This window comes from Rhipicephalus microplus, chromosome 3 (assembly GCF_043290135.1).
Source record: "Rhipicephalus microplus isolate Deutch F79 chromosome 3, USDA_Rmic, whole genome shotgun sequence".
Lineage (NCBI taxonomy): Eukaryota > Metazoa > Arthropoda > Arachnida > Ixodida > Ixodidae > Rhipicephalus > Rhipicephalus microplus.
The window spans coordinates 175,144,681-175,167,191 of NC_134702.1; the positions used below are offsets into that span (position 1 = coordinate 175,144,681).

Consider the following 22,511-nt stretch of genomic DNA (forward strand, 5'->3'; position numbering starts at 1 on the left):
CATCAGAAAGGCTCGTCGCGCTCGCAATTAGCCCAGCGGCGGCAGGTTTGAGGGACTTCCCGAGCAGAACAATGTTCACACTCATGTTACTTTTGATGTGCACTGCCTTAGATATGTAGAGATTCGCTGCCGCAGAATCTTGCTTCACAGCCATTTTCGAGTACACAATATCTCGAATGCCCTCCATCTCTACGCGATGTACAGCCCATGAGGATTCGGGAAGACGCGCGGACTGTGCACTTTCAAAAAGTACGTCAAAGGCGGATGGGCGAAGCTCTGCAATTCTAGTTTTGTTCTCTGTTAAGTCAAGCGTGTTGTCATTACCTTCCGGTGGATTGTCAAGTGCATTTGCTGCGCTATGACTGCATTCTCCATTCCCGGGAGACAGGCGGCGTGACTTGGCTGGCAGCTCACTGGTGTTAGCTTTCCGCTTCACCGGTTTTCTCGAAGGCTTCACTTCCTTCGTGAGGTAAGCGAGGCATCCATCAAAAATTGATGGTACCGCGCCCTTCGCCAACGTAGCTCTACGCTCACCTTGCATGAGGATATTTCCCTTGTACTCGGCACTCCACGTCTTCACCACGAAATGTGGAGCAAAATGCCGCTCGCACACAAGGTCCTTCCAGGTCGGAACACGGTCCTTTCGTGGGATCGCCCGCCTCCATGCCGCGAGTTTCTCGGCGTCTGCGGCCGGCTTGAAGAGCGAGAATTTCTTCTTGCACGACTTGTAGCCGCTGTTGCACTGCGGAACGAAGCACTTCCCCATGTCACTGATGCTTTATAAGGCCTAAAGCACGCATGCGAGGTGTGACAAATAAAATTGCAGGAACAAAGCAACGAAGCCGACGCTGCTGTCACACTCGACTACGGGGTGCGCTCAACAAGCGGCCGCTCGGGAGGGCTAGAACGACTCCCGTCATCTAGTGGAGAGGAGGTCAACTGCGAGCGCTATGGAGTGCGCTCGTCGCGGCCGCTCGCCGCAGTCGTTCCGTCACCTCTCCTTCTTACACCGTGATCCAGGCTTCGACATCATCGCCTCGGAGACCGGAAAAAACAGGTGGATCACGCAGGCGAATGTTGTTGGGCGGAGCGGGTGGCGGTGGCTGCAGTAGGACGGCGACGTTGGATAGGCCAGGGTTTTCTTGGGTCGCCATGGCAGGGGGTTGTATGCGACGACCCGAGCGGAGCTCCAGCGAGAACGGGCGAGAGGACCTGAGGGAACGAAAAGCACAGTCCACCACTTGTGAGGAACCGGTTTATTTTACCAGGCTCGAGTTAAATCACGCTGGTGATGATATTTTCAGATGAAGATGTACAGGTGATGATGATATCAAAGAGAATAAAGTCATTCGCTTGTCGCGCTCACAATACATATATATATATATATATACAGTTGGCAATTTTTTCATCCACTTTTCTTTCTTCTTATTTACATTCCATTAATGTTAATAACTTCACCTGTACATTCCTTGGCATTACTGTCTGTTATATCTCATTATTATTGTGTTAAAAAACACGGAAAAACGAGCCCTTAGGTATACACTTCTTTCCCTTATATATATATATATATATAGTCCAGTAGATCCTCCGTGAGTTATTTCGACGTTTCGGCCTAGAGTCTGGCCTTCATCCCGATGAAGGCCAGACTCTAGGCCGAAACAAACCACATTGTGACCACTCACGGAGGATCTACTGGACTATATGCAACGCTAGGGCCACTCAACCACCATGCCTATATATATATATATATATATATATATATATATATATATATATATATATATATATATATATATATATATATATATATATATATATATATATATATATATATTGTGAGGATGTTTATTCGAGCAGAGAAGTCGCAACGAAGTTGCAACAAAAAATGGCCGTAAGGCAAGTCTGGCAAAGGCGGCACAGGCTCTCGTGCAATCAGAGCGCGGGCTTTTTTCGTTATCTTCCGAAGGCGCATAGGCGTTGGTGCGTATGCATATATATATATATATATATATATATATATATATATATATATATATATATATATATATATATATATATATATATATATCGAGAGCATCGAACGCGTTATTCGAAGGTCGTAGGTTCGATTCCTGCTCACAGTTGGTAATTTTTTCATCCACTTTTCTTTCTTCTTATTTACATCCATTGGTTTTAATAACTTCCCCTGTACATTCCTTGGCATTACTGTCTGTTAGATCTCATTAATATTGTGTTAAAACACGGAAAAACGAGCCCTTAGGTATACACTTCTTTCCCTTATATATATATATATATATATATATATATATATATATATATATATATATATATATATATATATATATATATATATATAAACCACTGAGCTACTGTGGTAGCCTGCTGTGGTAGCTCAGTGGTTAGAGCATCGAACGCGTTAATCGAAGGTCGTAGGTTCGATTCCTGCTCACGGCTGGTTATTTTTTCATCCACTTTTCTTTCTTCCTATTTACATTCCATTGGTTCTAATAACTTCCCCTGTACATTCCTTGGCATTACTGTCTGTTAGATCTCATTAATATTGTGTTAAAAACACGGAAAAACGAGCCCTTATGTATACACTTCTTTCCCTTATTTCATATAACGAGGGTCTCGTACTGGCTGACTTGGTGTGTTTAGGTTGTATAAGAGGGACAATTAATCAGCTGCCCGCTCATCATAAGTTCACGTGCTACGTGACGCCAAACATGCGCATAAGAGTGTTTTCACACTCGTCGTTTGGCTTATAGATGGCGTGACTGTCACTCCTACTTCTAAATTCACATATAAACCCAAAAAAGTGAATGGAGGGAAGGCCGCTGTGGTAGCTCAGTGGTTAGAGCATCGAACGCGTTATTCAAAGGTGGTAGGTTTGATTCCTGCGCACGGCTGGTTATTTCTTCATCCACTTTTCTTTCTTCTTATGTACATTCCATTGGTTCTAATAACTTCCCCTGTACATTCCTTGGCATTACTGCCTGTTAGATCTCATATATATATATATATATATATATATATATATATATATATATATATATATATATATATATATATATATATATATATGTATAGGTATGGGATATGGCAACGCGGGAGCGTTGTCAACAAGGATAAATATATTTATTTCCCAACAGTTTCGGGAGGGGTCCTCCCTTCATCAGGGGATGAGTTATCCCCTAATGACTCATCCCCTAATGAAGGGTGGACCCCTCCCTTGAGGGAGGACCTCTCCCTGGAGGATGAAGGGAGGACCTGGAGGAACTCAACCCCTCCCGAAACTGTTGGGAAATAAATATATTTATCCTTGTTGACAACGCTCCCGTTGTGCCATATCCCATACCTTCACGAAGAGTAACTGGCCCATTTAATTATTACTCCCAGTATATATATATGTGTGTGTGTGTGTGTGTGTGTGTGGGTGTGTGTGTGTGTGTGTTCACTTGTACATATACAAGGAGTGTAACTTTCTCAAAACAAGATGCTTCCCTGCCTGCCTACACTTTTCACACTTAATAATAAAAATACGCTTATGATACAAAACATCGGCATAAATTTGGTCGCTTGCAGTGGTGTTACGTCAATAAAATATTTGAAAAGCAGCACAATTTAAGCTGTAGACGGGCTATATATATAATTGGCACTTTTTAATATGTTTGTGTGTTGCTTCTAATAAGTTTAATATGTAGTAAGCCTTTCGAAAAACAATAGTTTTTATATTATGCAAAACTGGCATTATAAAACAGAGTCGTCACCAATTAATGTTGTGACAACGTTATTTATACTTGGGTTTCCCATGAAACAATCGAGCGCATGTAGGCTCATATGAGGAACACTGTGCTCTGGATATTGCAGGGACTGCCGACAAAACGAGCGTATGATTTAATCATGGTTTCGATACCTCTCCTCTCTTTGTAGTTCGCCAGTAGCAACTTATGATGTAACGCAGCTCAACGCGCTAATTGAGTAAGAAGCCGTAGGCGAAAGCGTGCAAATTCCAATTAACATTTTTTTTTCTTCTCTGGGTCGGCAGGCTCTTGAAACAGTGAATGTATCGACGCAATTTCGGTGTGCCTGCATATTTACTCGTGCACCATGAAACGTAGCAGGCGCGTTCACTGATAAAGGCTCAGAAACGCATTAAACGCGCTAAAAACGAGCATTTACACGCTTTCGCAGGCTCGGGTGCGCGCGCTTCTAATGCAGACGCTTTTGAGATCTTCAGTATGGATGGATGGATGGATGGATGTGGCTGTACCCTTTAGATCGGGCGGCGGCTAACGCCACCTAGCCATAATACTTAGAGAACTAACCATTACATTTATCTTTTTTTTCCTTTAAATAATGAAGTTGAGGATTCGTACTTCGCAGTGAAAGGTTTAATTTTCACTCGTGCCTTGACTTTAGCCACCAATCAGATAACCTCCTTCTAGTTAAGTCTACCCGCTTAAAGTTTATTTTGCCCTTGCTGTCCCTAAATCCCAGTGCTTTGAAAAACTCTGCGCCATCATCCTGAACTATAGGGTGAAGCCTGTACAGAACATTATCAAGTGTTCGGCAGTTTCTTCTTCCTCTCCACACGCACTGCATACTGTGTCGACCCCTTCGTATTTGGTCCGATATGTCTTGGTTCGCAGTACTCCCGTCCTGGCCTCAAACAGTAGAGAACTACCCCAAGTATTATCATAGATCCTTTCCTTGGCAATTTCCTGCTTAAAAGTTCGATAGATCTCTAGTGCGGACTTCTTAATCATGCCCATCCTCCACATGTCAGTCTCCGTTTCCTTCACTTTTTTCTTAACCGATAGTTCTTTTTGGTTTGGCCACCTGCTGTTTTCTAAGTATTTACCAGTCAACTTCCTGGTTCGCTTCCTCCATTTTGTATCGACATTCTTCATGTACAAGTAGCTGAAAACCTTCCTAGCCCAACGCTCTTCCCCCATTTCTCTCAATCGCTTCTCAAATTTTATCTTGCTGCTAGCTTCCCTGCCCTCAAATGATGTCCATCCCATATCACCTTGTACTCCCTGATTTGGTGTATTCCCGTGAGCTCCTAAAGCAAGCCTACCTATTCCACGTTGCTTAATTTCTAATCTTGCTTGAACCTCTGATCTCATGCACAAGACCGCATTGCTGAACGTCAGCCCAGGAACCATGACCCCTTTCCATATTCCTCTCACAACATCATACCTATTGTAATTCCACAGTGCCCTATTTTTCAGGACTGCTGCATTCCTGTTACCTTTAGTCGTCACGTATATTTCGTGTTCCCTCAGGTACTCGGTCGCATTGCTTATCCATACGCCCAGATATTTGTATTTATCTGTTATCTCTAGCGTGACCTCCTGTATTCTAAGCTCACTACCTTCGTTGTTATTGAAAATTATGACTGCTGATTTTTCCCTACTGAATCTAAAATCTAACCTATCTCCCTCATTACCGCAGATGTCCATCAATCTCTGCAAATCTTCCTTGTTGTTGGCCATTAGCACTATATCATCTGCGTACATTAATGCTGGTAGTGGCTGATCAATAAGTTTTCCTTGTTTGACTAAAGAGAGGTTGAAACCCAGTCCACTTCCCTCTAATTTTGCCTCTAATCCTTGTAGGTACATCATGAATAATAAGGATGACAGGGGGCACCCCTGCCTAAGCCCCCGTTTTACCTCTGCAGGCTTGGATACCTGTTTTTCCCACTTTATAACTACCTTGTTACCTTTATAGACACCCTTTAAAAGATTAGTGACTACATGTTCTACGCCTAGTGTGTCCAGTATTCCCCACAATTCCTCTTGAACCACGCTATCGTACGCTCCCTTGATATCCAAAAATGCTAGCCACAGGGGCCTGTGTTCTTTTTCTGCTATTTCGATGCACTGCGTCAGTGAGAACATATTGTCTTCCAACCTCCTGTGTTTCCGAAACCCATTCTGCAGTTCCCCCAGCACCCCCTCATCCTCTATCCACGCCTGCAGTCCTTCCTTTATAATCTGCATCGCCAGCTTGTAGACCACTGATGTCACTGTTATAGGACGGTAGTTGTTTATGTCAGCTTTGTCCCCCTTTCCTTTATAGATCATGCTCATCCTGCTAAGTTTCCATCCATCGGGAACTTCACCATCGATTATTATTGTACTCACTGCCTCTCTCAAAGCCTGCTTAGACTTCGGACCTAATGTTTTTATCAGCCTAATTGGAATGCCATCTGGGCCTGTTGATGTACTACTAGGAACCCTTTTCTCAGCCCTTTCCCACTCTTGTTGTGAAAATGGAGCCATTGCACCACTTGATTCGTCTTTGTCTATTGTGGTGCATAAATCACTTCTTTGTTGAAATTTTTCTGTCACCCTTGTTCTTATATATTCAATAGCTTCGTCCCCTTCTAGCCTAGCACCTTGGGCTGTAGTTATAAATCTCTGCTCAAGGCTCGTCTCATTTCTTAGGGAGTTTAGATGGTTCCAAAATTTCGCAGCTGCCTTTCTATCTTTTTTATGTACTTCTGCCAGCCACTGAGCTCCCTTCCTTCTAATCTTTTCATTGATCAGAAGGGATGCATCCCTTCTACAGCTTAGAAAGGTTGCCCATTTTCTTTCAACATCGTCTGTCGGTTCACCCCGCTGCTTAGCATGTCTGTGTTCCCTAGAGGCTTCCTGACGTTTTGCTATGGCTCTCTTAACTTTCTCATCCCACCAACTTTTGGGTTTGTGTCTTCTTTTCCGGGGTGACTTGTCACGCGTCTTAGCAAGCTCTATCTCAAAGAGTCTAATTAGATTCGTGTATGTCCACACTGTCTTATTATCCTCCGTGATTACTTTCTCAATTTGTTTAGTGACTATTTCAATTTGCCTTTCTGGATAAAACTTTTCCTGTAGTTGTTCATCTTGTCTCCTTCCCACTTTCACTGCTCTTCCAAAACTTAGCTTGATACGTTTGTGATCGCTACCCAGACTTCTGGAGCCACCTTCATCTATGTGCATTTCCCTGAGCTTATCATACATCCTATGTGACATCAGTGCATAATCTATCGTCGACTGAAGCCTTCCTACCTCCCATGTTATTTGCCCTTCACACTTCTCGGTACTGTTGCAAATGATTAAATCAAGCCTTTCACACATATCCATGATCATTTTGCCTGTCGGGTCGGTATACCCATCTATATCTTCTATGTGCGCATTCATGTCTCCTAGTATAATTATCTCGCACTCTCTTCCTAACTCCTGAATGTCCTTTCATATACACTCTACCATTGCCTGGTTTTCCTCTCTGGCCTTTGCTCCCGTCCACAAGTACACAAAACCAAGGAGTGTCATTTGACCTGCCACTTTCCCTTTTAGCCATAAATGTTCCCTGCACTCCTGCTTGACCATTTGCCAGTCTGTACTTTTATGAATGAATGCCCCAATACCACCCCCCTTTCTGCTGCCTTCTGTTCTATTACAATACTCCCACGCGTAGTCCGGATTGTTCGGAGGTTGTTCCATGTCCCTGAGATGTGTTTCTACAAAACCGTATACCATCGGCCTCTCTTCCCTTAGCTGTTCTTCTATCTCTTCCCACTTCAGCCTGTTCCTACCACCCCGCATGTTAATATACCCTATGTCTGAATTGGCTCGGCGCTCGTGGCTACGTCTATTTATGCCCCGGACTCTACGTATCTTAGATATTGGGGCCACTTTGGAATCGTATCTGTCCATACCACCTGTCGAAGAGTCTCCCTTGTTGTTTTCCTCGTTTCTAGCTATCCTGAACCCCGAAGGGCTCGCTTGCCGCCCAAAAAAGCTACTGCCCGTCCTGCAAGTCGCCAACCCACCTCATGACCTAGCCGCCCATCGAAGTTAATTCTGTCTCGTTGAAAACCCCCCCACCTATGCACCTCTCTGTTTATTTCTACCACCTCAAAGCCTTTCTCTCGACTCATCCGCCATATCTCTTGGTTTGCGTTGACCACCGCTCTTTGCAGGTTGCTATCACGCACCGGTACCTCCGGTATCGTGCATATCACTACCTGCACCTTAGGAGAAGTGGCGCGCATGTCATTGACGCCTTTCGCCAGTGTGGCTGCTAGTCCTGCTGCATCTTAATTTAGGACATCGTTTAAACCACCTGAAGTTATCACGAGGTTGCGTCTATCAGCTGTCGTTTTGAGCTTTGCGCTCGCTTGCTTCATGACTGCTTCCAGCTTGCGTCCTGGGAACGCCCCTACTGCAACCCTCTTGTCACCTCTTACCCTCTCTTTGATGGCTTCTGTGCATCGATTTAAATTTGAGTCCCCGGCGATTATCACATGCTGTGACTTTTCCGCTGGAGCGTTCTGCACCTAGGGGCTACTTGCACCTGTGACGCTGGCTGCTTTGTTCCCTTCCTGCCCCACCACTACCTCGCTGAAGCTGGGCCTTGCGACAGTTGAACCGGCTAAACCTGTTTTTTCCAAGCTTGCTTGCTTTTCCTTCTCCACCGTTCTGGTTGCCGGTTCCCTACTGTTCTTTCGGTAGGTCGCTTCTTTGTTCAGCTTCGCTAGCACTTCCTCGGCGGACTTCAGTCTTTCTCCCATTGCCCTCGTTTTTTCTTGCTCTGTCGCCAACTCAGTCTCGAGCTTGGCGATTCTCATCAGCAGTTCACTCTGGGCAACCATCATTTTCTCCATTTTTTCCTCGACCTCACATTGCCTACACTTCGCGTCAGCCTCTTCTCCATCCGCTTCTACGCTTGGGTCCACTTTCAAACCCACTCCACATCCTGAACACTTTACCGTCCTTTTAACCATGCCTTTCTGGTACCAATTGTCCCTATACTCGATAATTACTAAACTCGAGCCCTGCACTACGAAAAAAAAAAGAAAGTCCAAGCTCTACTACAAAAATTTGCGTGTTCAATGTACGCGCACCTCCCCAACGGGGTGGCAAAAAAAAATTTCAAACACACACACCCGCACTAACTAATAAATACCTGGTGACTGGCCCCCGAAAAAGCCGTACCATAAAATAAGTGCTACGAAGATTTCAACCGCTGCCTTATAATTATAGAGACAAGCTCAAAACATGCAAAAACACTTATCTGCGCAGTCGATCCGGAGCGCTCAAAAAACACGTCCATCCACCTTGACAGCCTGAACTGAGACTACAGCGCCGCCGCTACTGTCACCCGCTGGGGAATTGGCCGAGATTCGGTGCGGCCGCCTCGTTCACTCCACTGCCACCTTCTAGTACACTGGGGCATAGATAGTGGCGACCGCGAAGGAAGGGGGCGACTCTCCGCTCTGGCTGGCGACTCTGCAGCTGCTTTTCAGTCGCTCCGCGTCGTGGGTGTGCTCACCGTCACTCACTGTGTTCTGGTTTTCCGCGTCAGTCGCCTGTATTATTCTGAATAATCAACGTCCCAAGACTACGTTTATGGTTTACTCCTCAAATAACGGCTGCTTCAGCGAGAACTTCGTCTCGTAGTATCACCATGCCTGCTCCTTGCTCTGCGAATGCCTGTTCAAGCATCGGCGGCCGACTCGATGTAAGTGGTGTTTCACGCACAGTTACAAAGAAAGATAAATAAATAAATACGAGCTGATCAGTGCATCGCTGTTGTGAAAGGAACTTCAAGCCTTCGAGAACGTCAGTACTGTGCTAACCGCAGGTCTCTGCTCGAAACAACTCTGTGACAGCGACTACCATCGTAATTTTTTGCCAATGCATGTAAATAAAATTCTGGGGAAGTTGCTCGAACGTGGTGCCATCAATGTTTGTTCATGAATGAAATTAATCGCAAGCGCCGTGTGCACAATTCTAGAATAGACAAAACTACGAGGTACGATGTCGAATGTTGCAGCTTGTTGTGCCTTTGTAGTAAAGTGAAATGATTTTCACTGCCAGGGCGAAGCATTGGGTGCGATAGCATCAAATTGTAATGTTACGAGAAGAAAGGCTAGCAGATAACGCGATAGGATTCGATCTCGCGTGGTTCTATAAAGCGCTGATGCAAGAGAATACAGCCGCTCCAAGGTGAAAAGTATTTATCGTGCTGTGTCGTCGCGGTCAACCGTGCTCTTCTGATCAAAGTTTGTAGTTGCTTCACTATTCGCGGCGAGATCGGGCTATAGGTGGCAGTACTGCCCCGAGAAAGTGTAGGCAGGCGGTCGGCCGCGCGTATACAAATACACGCAGCAGCGCTACGTTGCGCGGTCTGAGCCAATTGTCTGCAGATAAAATGCGTTGACTACAGTTAATATCCCCGCTCTTCTCTACAGAATAATCGTTTTAATCGGTGCATAACTCCTATGCAATGTTAACATTATCCGCGAGTTAAGCGCATTCTGCCTTTCATAGGGATGCTCGCCATGGGTGACTCTTCACGTTTTCGCACGAATCCACACCTTCAATGTGTTGTTTGTACGTGGTTAGCTCGTGTTTCGCCTGCTCTGCACTGCTGTAGCGTGACTGAACTACTTATTTACATCTGTGTCATATGCATACTACAAAAAAGAGAGACAGAAAGATTATAGAAAGCCCACATATCTGCGATTCATTCAGTACCACCGTTCGTGCCTTATACCCGTATGATTTTTTAAATGTGAAGCATTTCTTAGCGAACTTCAGTGGCTTTGAGCATATCTATCTATCTAGCCGCTTAAGTTAGGGTAATCTCGTGGCCACCCCCTTGACCTGGCGGGAACCGAAATTAGCATGGGAAGGTAAGATGGTTTGACGAATATGACGCGCTTGTCAAGACATGATTAATGTCACAATCCTGTCATGTATGTCGTCAAACACTTCCCACCAGACAGTCGCACATAGCCATGGGCGGGTATGTGCCGCTGGTGTGCATTTATGTGCCACAGGTTATTGACACTTAGCATCTACCCAGGAACGACGAGAACACGCATGGGCAATTTTAATGCGTGAACGCTAAGAAATACCCGATATCGGTAGCGTCGACACGAGTGCAAAGAATAAATTTCAAGGTCCCATCTGGATTCGAACCCAAGCTATCTGCGTGGCAATGAAGCATTTTGCTACAGAGCTACGCCAGCTGTCGGAACTACTTTTCAAAGAGGCACTAATCTTCATAAAACGCCCACAGTAGTTGCAGTGCTGCATACCTAATTTTATAAACATTACATATTTACTCCTTTGATGCAGCTGTCACGTCAGGTTAACGTCAATTGTGGTTAGTTGTCATGCGCTGAAGTCGATTTATGTAGCAGTGTCCACCGCCAGCATTCCCGCGAGAATCAGAGCTTCATATCAACTTCTGGTGTTGCTAATATGCATGGCCCAGTTGACATCATTGCACAAGTGAAAACAACTGGTTATATAAACATTTGCAACTCTTCAACTTATGCCTGTGCATGAAACATTTGTATGTGCATTCAGCATCATATTTAATGACGTACCACACAATAAAAAAATTGCAACACAGTCACTCATCTTCCCTCCGCATGTTTCGCGTAACGTCGATTTTCAGGTAGCTGGGATCTGCCGAATTTTTTTTCTCATTCTGTTCACCATGAAATGTGGTACAGTCGATAAGTCTAGTCAGGAAAGCTTAGTGACTGACGGCGCTTTGCGCTACACTGCGATTACCACATGTACGCACATGTTCTTACACAAGTAAAAATTTTATATAGGAGTTCAGCAGAAAGCTCTCATTGATGGATTACGTGCATGGCAGTGCTACAACAAAATCCTGGTTAAAGGGACAAGCATGTTTTTTGTTGGGTTTTTTTTTTCAGACAAAAATTACCACTGCCTTCTGTCGGTCACTAACAATGTGACACAAATGCTGAAAACAATGTGAAAAAGATGAAGTTTTCAGTGATATTGTAAGATTATATATATAGGGCATGCCGTCTGAATTAATTTTCAACATGTGAGCTCACAGTGTAAGTAACAGTGTAAGTCTACGCTGTAAGTACCGAAGTCTCACAGTTTATGTGATAGTAATATTTCTATGTGGTGGTACACCAGCCAGATAAACGCAACTAAGGCTCCTCGCATGATCGTTTAACTACAGTGTCGTAGTTGTACACCTACCAACAGCACGCAAATGCATGACCTAGAACCGTTTTTTTTTTAACTACTGAGTCGCTACAAAACGCTGCATTCACCCAGCATTTAAAAGCCCTCGTGTTTGGGAGGATGCCAAGAGCATTTTGCGATGTGCTTAAAGCAGCTCTGAATTTATTCTGGTGAATGGAGGGTACGACGACAATAAACAGAACTCTGGAATGTTGCACTCGCGGATCTTATTAATAAGCATTAGCAGCTGAGAAAGATCAAATGCTTTTGTATGTTGTTTCAGGCATACGTAAAATCAGTTACACTCGCGCTGACCTGACCGCACAAACCACACTTTGAGAACGAGCATTCATGGCGTATTGCCTATAGAAACACGACGTGGCTAGCAGTCGATGCAAGGAGCAATTCACACTTTGCCATTTCGGCCAGTTGCTGCCAGCCCCGACTCTGCTCGGTCTCGCAGGCAATGGGGGTATTCATGTCACGTCGCCATGGACGTCACATACTGCTCTCTGCCATTTTGGCGTCCTTGGATCGGTGGCTCTCGAGGCAGCAGGGGTTCAGTCATCAACTCTGTGTAGACATTGTGGCTGATTCTTTTGTGTTTTCGGCTCTTTATGCGTTAATTACGTGAGTGGGATAGCGGCACAGTGCGGCACTTCGTACAAGAGTAGCTTGTGCAGCTCTGACAGGAGGCGTTATGAGAAAGAAATTGAACTGTGTGGCGTGGACTCCTTCGACCTCGGCGTGCGATATGTTGCGAACATCGACCTTTGGCCACGCTGGACAATTGCGACATTATGTATTTTTGTTTTGTTTTGAGAACAAGTTTCGTCTCTGGAAAGCTGCTGAAGGCGTACAAATCTATGGAGGGCTACAATTATGTGACCAGTGGCTGGGTGCAGGAGCCACTGCTGACAGAAGTCTCTGCAGACACTGTCATTGTAATCACACAAGTAAGCGCTCGCTCTCGAATTGTCAGGTTTTGTCGCGTTTTTACCTCCTTGTTAAAGTAACCAACTTGCTGAATTGTTAGTTTTATTGACGATGCGGCGATGAGTAGCTGATTTTTTTTTACCGCTGTGTTGTACGCAGCCACTTGCAGAGGGCGTTAATTTTATTTTCTCGCTGTTTTATTTTGTACTCTGGTAAACCACTCACATAGCTTGTCAGCTCCTCCTGTCAGGGCATGGATTTTGTCCAAAAGCGACGGCAAAGTAGTCGCAGCCCACTCCTTATGTATGGCTGGCAACAGCAAGGTGTGTTCTCATGTGGCGGCTGTGCTGTTTTACTTGGAGTACAGCGTGCGTGCGAGACGGCGACTTGTGCATAGATGCCGTCAACAGCTGGTTCCCGCTAAGGCCCCTGTATTTTTCAAAGGTAGCGCAAACTCCCTTCCCCACGCCGTTTCCTCCTCACCCGCCACTTTCAGCAGCCATGAAGGAGCGACTCACGCGGAGCGCACTGCCGGACGGTTTCGTTTTGTCGCGCGGCGCGTTGAAGTAAGGCCCCTAGGGGTCTTACGTTGAAATGCTTGCTTAAAACGCGCCAATTTTTGGCGTAAATGCACAGCGGTGCTCGCAAATACTGTGTAAGAACAACAGTGTGCGATCAGCCAGTGCCTTAGCTATCATCTCGCGTTTTGAGGGGAACCAAGTGTACCAAATGCCGCCCTATCGCAATCTGCCTTTGCAGTACTCATCGTCGATTTAATCTGGGGCCTGCTTCACAAGATAGAAAAAAACCTGGGCTTTGTGTAATTCTTCTTGGGTTTATAATGTGCCTTTGCAGTACTCATGGTCGATTTAATCTGTTGCCTGCTTCATGAGATAGAAAAATCTGGTTTTCGTGTAATTTTTCTTGGGTTTATAAGTGTGGAACAGCCCCTCAAAAGTTAATATGAGTGCTCTTAGAGCTCGAGTTTGTACAGGAACAGAGCCGTACTGAAATTTGGGACATGCATGTCTGCTTCTATAATGGGACGTGTGTAAATGATTCATCTATAAAATACCACAAACGTTTAGTGGGATAAAGGTGGATTTTATTGAGTGCGCAAATAAAATGCGGGAAGCATCGAATGATCACGAATGCTGCAAAACATTCCAGAGAGCGACGACAGGGCGAAACAATTTCGTTTTTTTTTTTTACGGTTAGCAAGTAATCGCTGCCGCTCCTTAGCTTGTAGCTGCAGCTCCGGTTCTTTTATTCGCATCATTGGTGCTTCTTCCACTGAAGGCTCAAATGGTGCTTCTAAATGTTGGCTTGCCTCCATTCTGTTTGTGTCATCCGATGCGGCAGCTGTAAACATGGTTTGTGTAAGCTCGAGTTTGTACAGGAACAGAGCCGTACTGAAATTTGGGGCATGCATGTCTGCTTCTATAATGGGACGTGTGTAAATGATTCATCTATAAAATACCACAAACGTTTAGTGGGATAAAGGTGGATTTTATTGAGTGCGCAAATAAAATGCGGGAAGCATCGAATGATCACGAATGCTGCAAAACATTCCAGAGAGCGACGACAGGGCGAAACAATTTCGTTTTTTTTTTTTTTACGGTTAGCAAGCAATCGCTGCCGCTCCTTAGCTTGTAGCTGCAGCTCCGGTTCTTTTATTCGCATCATTGGTGCTTCTTCCACTGAAGGCTCAAGTGGTGCTTCTAAATGTTGGCTTGCCTCCATTCTGTTTGTGTCATCCGATGCGGCAGCTGTAAACATGGTTTGTGTAAGTACAGAGTGTAAGTAGAGACTCTAGAGCTGACAACAGTTGTCCTCGTAGTGGTATCAACTCACAAAATGAGCCGCCCACTGGTTGAGGGGTCATCCTTGTGGACGTTCCTGGCTGGTCCCAGGAGGCAGCTGTAAGCATGAATTGTAAATACAGAGGCTAGAGGCGTGAACATTTGCCATCACAGTGCAGTTAACTCACAAAATGGGCTGCCCACTGGTTCAGGGTCGCGGTCTATTGACATTGCTGTGTTGCCCGAGGAGGCAGCTGTAAGCATGAATTGCGTAAGTACACAGTCTAAAGGCGCGAACATTTGTCATCACAGCGCAGTCAACTCACAAAATAAACTGCCCACTGGTTCAGCGTTCGGGGCCCTCCCCACTATCGTTCCTGGCTCATCCAAGGATACATCTGTAAGCAAGAGTTGAGCAAGTACAGTGTAGGGGTGGGGATGTTTGCTGCCACAGTAAGACAGAATTGAATGCCGAATTGATCAGGTTCACATGTTATAAAGATAAATGCAGCAACTATGCTATCTTCCAGCGATCCAAACACACTGTATTGTCATATAAACCCCAAAACATAATCGCATTCACAACACAAGAGAGGAATAGAAACTACAAAGGGGCCTCACCAGGAACCGTTCCATTCCCCTTTTTGCTGGGTGGCATGCGCTCTTTTGGAAAAGGCCGATGCGCAAATATAGAAGCAACCGCATTTGGTTTGAGTTTCTTGATCCCAGTTTGTGCCAGAACTGCTCGCTCATACTGATCCATCGTGAAGTGTTTCTGAAAAATACCGACATCCTCTATCGCATTTTTGCAGCTTGGTTGATGTGATATTGCCGAAGCAAAATATATTGCTTCTTACGTTAAAAATGCGAACAGCCACAAAAGCCAGATGATTTTCTTGCATTTAGTAGGTGCCTTTCTCTTTGTTAATCGAAAGTGTACAACTTCGCAAGTATGTTCGAAATTTGAACGAAAGTATCTATGCATTTCACAAATAAACAACTACACAACATTATATCTACCATACACTCTCTTATATTAGCTGTACACGCATGCACTGAATTCGGTCATGGAAGTGCGCAAAAGTGAGATGAATATGAAAGAATACAAGCTGAGAACACAATAAACCACAATAAAACAATAAACGCCGAAATTTTGCCTACAGGTAATCAAAGTTCGAGCGAAAAAAAAACCTATCAAAGACGTGGTTGATCTCTGGAGAAGCATAATTGTTTCCGCTGCAAATGGTTCCATTTAGAAAGCAAATCGCGAACGCCAAACATTCAACAGTAATTATGTTGCTAAAAACGATCGAGCTGTGATCGTGTTTGAAATCGTGCGAGAAAGCGTCGACGGAAACTACAAGCTGCTTTTGTTTAACATGAACCTGAACCAAGGATGAGCTTTATCTGAAAGCCTTCCGGAGGCATGTCTACGCGAAGAAGTTCTGTAGTGAGTGCTTACCTCGCAAAGCCTCCCTCGGTGACAATCGAAGTTTTTCCTGCCGATGCGATGCAGCCATACCGCTCTCCGCTCCTCATTATTTTTCCCTCGTGGAACCACAAAAAGCTTGTCGCCTTTTGCAATGCTGCTGGAGCAGCCAACGGCAGAGCAGGTCGGCATTGCGCTGCATCCGAGGCCGCCTTGCTAAAGGCAACACACATGGGAGCGAGATGCAGTGCGCTCACTCATGGCGTCGCTGCCCGGCGGAGCTGAACCTGACGAGGGGTCAGCAAGGTTCATGGGTCACGTGTCGCGCCTGGTCCAATAGGGTAGCAGAAACGCGCGCCGGAGTGAGGAGAGACGTAGAGGGCGGAGAGGAAATTCTCCTCCGCTTTTTCTACAACGGTTTGCGCTACCTTTGAAAAATACAGGGGCCTTAGTTCCCGCCACACTTACACAAAATCGTAGCGTGGCCAGTGGCAGAAATAGAAAAAAAAAAATTACTGTGGCAAAGTTCGAAGTTGGGCACTGCTGGCTCCTCGTCCACAGTTATCCCAGCTGGAATGTACACAGTTGCAACTGCATTAGAAAGAAAGTAAATCTTCTACACTGTTTTTTTTTACAGTGAGCTGTAATTGGATATAAAATACAGGACAATTTTCACCTGCAGAAATTTGTTGCTGGCTCCGGTGATTGTACCTGCCCTTGTTGGCAGGCTTTTCTCCATAGCCCTGGTGAAGCGAAGGAGCACAGTCAGGGCTACATTCATGAAGAAACTTGGCAGGTAAACCAGTGTTTCAGAAGAAGAGGCGTTTTAGATACACACACATGTACGACCACACTCGTCACGGAGCTTGGCAAGTGAACCTGCGTGCGAGAAAAGGGGGTGCTGAAATGCACACACTTGCACAGCCGAATTCTCAATGTTTCACTTCGGTGTGACTTATATAACAGTGCTTTTGCAGTCGGGGCTTGAAAATTTCTTGGCAGTTTTGTAGTTCAGACGTGCAGCCTGAACGACTGCTAACCCGCGAGCCTCCATGAAACGATTTTCCGCTTAAGCACAGGAAGTACATTGTCGGAAGCATCCCATCACTCCTTTTCAGCATATGTGCAGTTGTCTGCATGTGCTGGTATACCAGGTGCACGCAATGTGCAAGTTTGCTTTGACCAGAACACGTGCACTTGACCAGTCAGTTTGGTGGCCTGTAGATTCCACATGTTTCACAAGGCATATGAGGTCACGCGTAGTTGCCTGACGTAATATTCGGGTTTTGTTTAACTCTTTCCTTGAACTCAGTAGTGTCACTGCGATGTACTAATTGTCACAACTGGGGCAGCCTGAAGTAATAAAGACAGTGGCAGTTTTCGCTTGGCAACTTGTCCTTCACTTTGTCAAAACGGTTCCCTAATTTCAATGTTTGTACATTCACTATTTTGATGTCTGTTGCTTGTACATATGACGCAGCTTATCTGATTTTCCAACTACAACATTAATCATGTCGTTAAATTTCTGCATGTTTGTCTTGACCATAATTCGGGTCCGCTTAAAGGCCTTCTGGTTCGGCTAGGACTGCCATTAGCAAAGGCTTGCCGGGCTATGTCATGCCTTTTAATATTATCATCACTATCACTAATATTATTGGTGATGCAACGGCAAATGTCCTCAACTACACAATTGTTGCTGGTAGCTCGCCTTTCAATGGTAGAGTTTGGTAACTTCATCTAAATTTCTCATTTCTGTTTCTTGAGATAGTATCATTAAATCTGAGATTACTTTTTAGTGTTATGTCCATAGAAGAGTACACAAATGAAGGTAACCCGCCGGGATCTGTGATAAATCTATGGAATGGGGAGAGCTGTTGCACCCTGATCAATTCCTTCTTGCCATCACATGTTCAAACAACATCGCTTTAAACGCAACCCCTAGCTTCTATTGCAGGCATTTTAGGACTTTGTCAAACTCTAAGCAACAGAGCCCAGAGAAATGAAACATCAACATGCATGTGCTCAACGTAAAAAAAACAAGAATGAAAGATAGAAAGAATGAAAATTGTGTAGTAGAGCTCCGTTCTTGCGATGTTGTTAGTCATTGTTCATTGCAAGGTGCGCAGAATACGCGACCAATAGCATTTTTTTTTTCATTTTGTCTTCTTTTTTCGCTGAAAAGTATATACTAGAGGCGTGTAATTTAGGTGGGGATCCAAATCACTAGTAAATAAAGTAATCCAGGTCGCATCAGATCCAATTCACATTCTAAGCAGTGAAATCAATAACCTCGACACAGCACTAGAGACTTTTTCTCTAGAGGAATGTGAGGGTGTTAATGGTATGTGGATTCAACTGAAAAAAATAATTACGTACTGTGAACAAAATTTTATCCCAACGAAACTAAAACGCACACAAAGAAAAACACCATGGATCAATCGCCGTATTATTCACTTTAAAAGAAGGGTACAGAGAATGCGTAAGAAAAATAGGAATCCAATCATCTTAAAGGAACTTGCATTTCAGCTTAAGGCGGAAATTAGAAATGCAAGACAAACTTTTTTTTCACATACGTTATCTCGCTTCATGACGGATCAGCCGCAAAAATTTTGGCGTTTCTTGGCACGGCCTGAAAACCCAACAACTGAAGTAGAAATATAGGGTACTATCGTAAAGAACGCGCAGACCGTTTCCAATGCTTTCAATAGGTATTTTCAGTCGGTATTTACACGAGCATGCGCACCAAGCAGCCCTGTTGCTCCGGTGCATCCTTTTTTAATGCCCGATGTCGTTGTCACTACGGAAGGTATTCTGAACCTGCTGTTGCAGATCGATGTTAAGAAATCAGTGGGTCCTGACAATATTTCAAATGTATTCTTTCGACGCTACGCAGAGCAACTATGTCCCTTCCTTGAAGCAATTTTTAAAGCATCCCTGCTGACAGCTTCTTTACCTGCCGACTGGTTGTGTGCAAAGGTTATTCCAATTCATAAAGGCGGGAGCAAGCTGTCCATAGAAACATTCAGGCCTATCTCGCTAACTAGCTGCTGCTGTAAATTATTGGAACATGTAATCAACAAGGCAATAATTACTTATTTAGAAGACAACAACTTATTGCACCCAAACCAACACGGATTCCGTAAAAACCTGTCTACCGTTACTCAACTCTTGGAAATAACGCATGACTTCGTAACTACTATTAACTCACAATTGCAAACCGACTCCATATTTATAGACTTCGCCAAAGCTTTTGATAAGGTGCCTCACAGTAAATTGATTGACAAACTTGTGTCTATTGGTATTAACAGTAACATAATAGCATGGATAAAAATGTATCTATCAAATCGAAGCCAGTATGTAACCGTAAACAACAGAGCCTCTGATTCATTGGAAGTTTTTTCCGGAGTACCACAAGGTTCTGTTTTAGGACCCACCTTGTTCCTAATATATGTTAATGATATCTATATGTGCCTTGAGCCTAACGTTAAAATGAGATTATTCGCTGACGACTGCGTGATCTACACCACTATCCGCACAACTGATGACCAGCTTAGACTTAATACCACACTAGCTAATATTGCATGTTGGTGTCTTGAGTGGGGAATGGAAATTAACGTGTCAAAAACAGCTTGCCTTAGCATAACTCGCAGAAAAACAATCCAGCATTTTAGTTACAATTTGGTCGGCACAAACATTGCAAGAAATGACGCTGTTAAATACTTGGGTGTTACTTTTACAAGTAAACTGAAGTGGGATGCACATATAAACAGCACATACACAAAAGCCTCTCGCCAGCTGGGGTTCCTGCGTCGAAAACTTGCATTGGCGCCTCCTAATGTAAAGATGATAGCATATAAATCTCTCATAAGGCCGATCCTCGAGTACGCCAGCATTGTTTGGAACCCCCACCAAAAATATCTTTCCGACAAATTAGAAATCGTCCAACGCAAGGCCCTTCGCTTTATCTATTCTAAGTATTCGAGGCATGACAGTGTCACTGAGCTGCGCAGGCGGGCATGCTTGCCGACCCTTGCAGCCCGTCGCCGTGTCTCTTCCTTAAAGTTTATTTTTCTTTTGTATCACAACGGTTTAAACATAGATAAAGACAACTATATAAAGCCGCCTAACCATCACTCCCGTCGTACCAACCACAATAAGTGCATTAGACCATTTATGTCAGACACTTTTAAATATTCATTCTTCCCGTCAGCAGTGGAAGAGTGGAACAAATTGCCACAGGAATGCGTTAATCATTCCTCTGTAGATTCATTTGTTCGGAATGTAGAAAGCCTGTTTTATGAAGACTAAAAGGAACTTTTTTTTTTTTTATGTTTGTGAGCGCTTCCTCTGTAGATTCATTTGTTCGGAATGTAGAAAGCTTGTTTTATGAAGACTAAAAGCAACTTTTGTTTTTTTTTTATGTTTGTGAGCGCTTCTGAACACACTGATCACAGTACCCCCTGCTGATACCTCGATGTTTTGTGACCTGTCCATGATTTTGTACAATTGCTTTCATCGTACAAGTTTTATTTTCACCATCATCTTGTGATTCTGTTTCTTCCGCTATGTGCGATATTGCCTGGTTTGTACGCGTCTGTGTATATTTGCTCGCCCACCCTGTATGAGCCTGAGAAAGGCTTACAGTATTAAATAAATAAAAAAAATTAAAAGTGCCTGGAAAGAATACAAAGGAAAGCCGTCCAGTTCATTTTAACAAGTTCTCACGATTCGACTCTCCTTCTGAAATAATGAAGGCCAATGGCATTTCCCTTCTTAGCACACGTCAAAAACAGATAAAAAATGACCTTCTTGCTTTTCTTCTGAATCCCAAACTTGCGATTGACCCATCACCGTACCTGAGATCGTTATCAACCAGACCCATAAGACATCATCACGCCAAATTTCTAACACCCTATTTCTGCAGGACAGACGCTTATAAGTACTCATATTTTCCACGCACGGTCTCAGATTGGAACGAAACAACTCGGGCATCCTCATAGAATCTGTTTTTCTTTCGCTCTAAATAGCAGTGTTCTGAAAATTCAGGTTTCGATCTTTTATTACAGCATTTTTTTTTCGTTTTCTTTTTAATCGTGTATGTGCTGAACTTATTGTATACTTGTGTATTCATTACTTTCTTGGCTTGACCGGTGAAAATTATTGTGTTCATTGTTTTCAATCAATCAATCAATCAATTTATTTGGCATTCATTACAGCAAGATAATGAACACGAGGACAAGAACAAAAAGCTGCTATACAGCAGCTTGACAAAGGTCCTTGCCCCAATTCTCGACAGCCAAAAACAACCTACCATGCATTTAAACATCTCTAATTTCACATTTCTATTAAACATTTTCGGTTATCACATCTAGCAGAAAAATCATGAAACAGTGCATAACGCAAGCGGAAATAATGTAGAATAATGGAATGCACAGGTTATTTCGCACAAATGAGATGTACAAAATTTGTATGCGCAATAAAGACCATTATGCATCATGTATGTAAACATCTTAACAAACTGAGAAGCTTGTATAACAGGCAAATTTTTTGATAAAAAAATAACTTAACGTAACGCGCACTACTACTTTGAAGATAAGTGCTCACCCACATACCGTTTTATTGCACTTCTTGAAGATCTTTGTATGCAAATGCCATTTCTTTCAAATTCGTTGAGCAAGCGTGGCACAAGGTATGACAGACTGCTCATCCCATATTTCGTTCGCGAAAAAGGTATGAGCCATCTGTCTCTCTCCCTTATGTTATATGAGATAGCTTTAGGTATAGTCAGCTTGCATAATAACAAAAAACTATGGTTGTTGCATCGGAAGTATTTTTGGCATTTTAAAGCGAGGTTAACGTTATAGAAATTTTCGAGGGGGCAGATCTTAAGGGTGGAAAATAGTTCTCCAGTATTGGCATCATACTGAACATTTGCTATGTGACGAACTGCTCTTTTCTGAAGCACACTCAACCTATGTAAATTGACTTTTGTAGTGTCACCCCATACTAACTGACAATACGTTAAGTGAGGGGAAAATAGGGCGTTATAAATCATGCGTTTAACGCTCCTCGGTAAAGTATAGCGCAGTCTACAGAGCACCCCACAGGCTTTCGCTAAACGGGTGGCAATGTGATCAACATGATCATTCCAAATGAGATGATTGTTAAAAACAACTCCCAAGGTTTTGACGTTTGATGCAAGTTCTATGCGAGCAGATCCAAGCTCCAATCTGAAATCTTTAAGATCATGTCGTTGCGGCGGGGTGAAAAGGACCGCCTTAGTTTTTGCTGTATTCAGTTTTAATGAATTAACGAAGCTCCATT

General features: G+C 43.8%; 1 protein-coding gene and 1 long non-coding RNA gene across 5 annotated transcripts in view; one reads left to right on the top strand and one right to left on the bottom strand.

Annotated features, from left to right (window-relative positions):
- The first annotated feature begins 8,954 nt into the window (after window positions 1–8,954).
- LOC142804049 (uncharacterized) overlaps window positions 8,955–22,511 on the top strand; it is a 28,702-nt gene continuing 15,145 nt past the window's right edge. Inside the window, exon 1 of the long non-coding RNA XR_012894443.1 lies at window positions 8,955–9,516. This is a non-coding gene — a long non-coding RNA (uncharacterized LOC142804049). The remainder of the gene's footprint in view (window positions 9,517–22,511) is intronic.
- The window catches only part of LOC142804047 (uncharacterized), a 137,507-nt gene continuing 129,385 nt past the window's right edge, over window positions 14,390–22,511 (bottom strand). The window contains exons 2-9 of one of the 4 annotated variants that reach the window (XM_075890563.1): window positions 17,026–17,066; window positions 16,864–16,930; window positions 16,221–16,778; window positions 15,380–15,533; window positions 15,085–15,156; window positions 14,947–15,012; window positions 14,811–14,876; window positions 14,390–14,725 (exon numbers count right to left, since the gene is read on the bottom strand). In XM_075890563.1, the coding sequence (XP_075746678.1) occupies window positions 14,397–14,725; window positions 14,811–14,876; window positions 14,947–15,012; window positions 15,085–15,156; window positions 15,380–15,533; window positions 16,221–16,379 (846 nt within the window). In that variant the 5' untranslated portion in view covers window positions 16,380–16,778; window positions 16,864–16,930; window positions 17,026–17,066 and the 3' untranslated portion in view covers window positions 14,390–14,396. Of the gene's footprint in view, window positions 14,726–14,810; window positions 14,877–14,946; window positions 15,013–15,084; window positions 15,157–15,379; window positions 15,534–16,220; window positions 16,779–16,863; window positions 21,350–22,511 lie in introns of those variants that run through there. The other 3 variants (XM_075890562.1, XM_075890564.1, XM_075890565.1) reach the window with 3 other exon arrangements.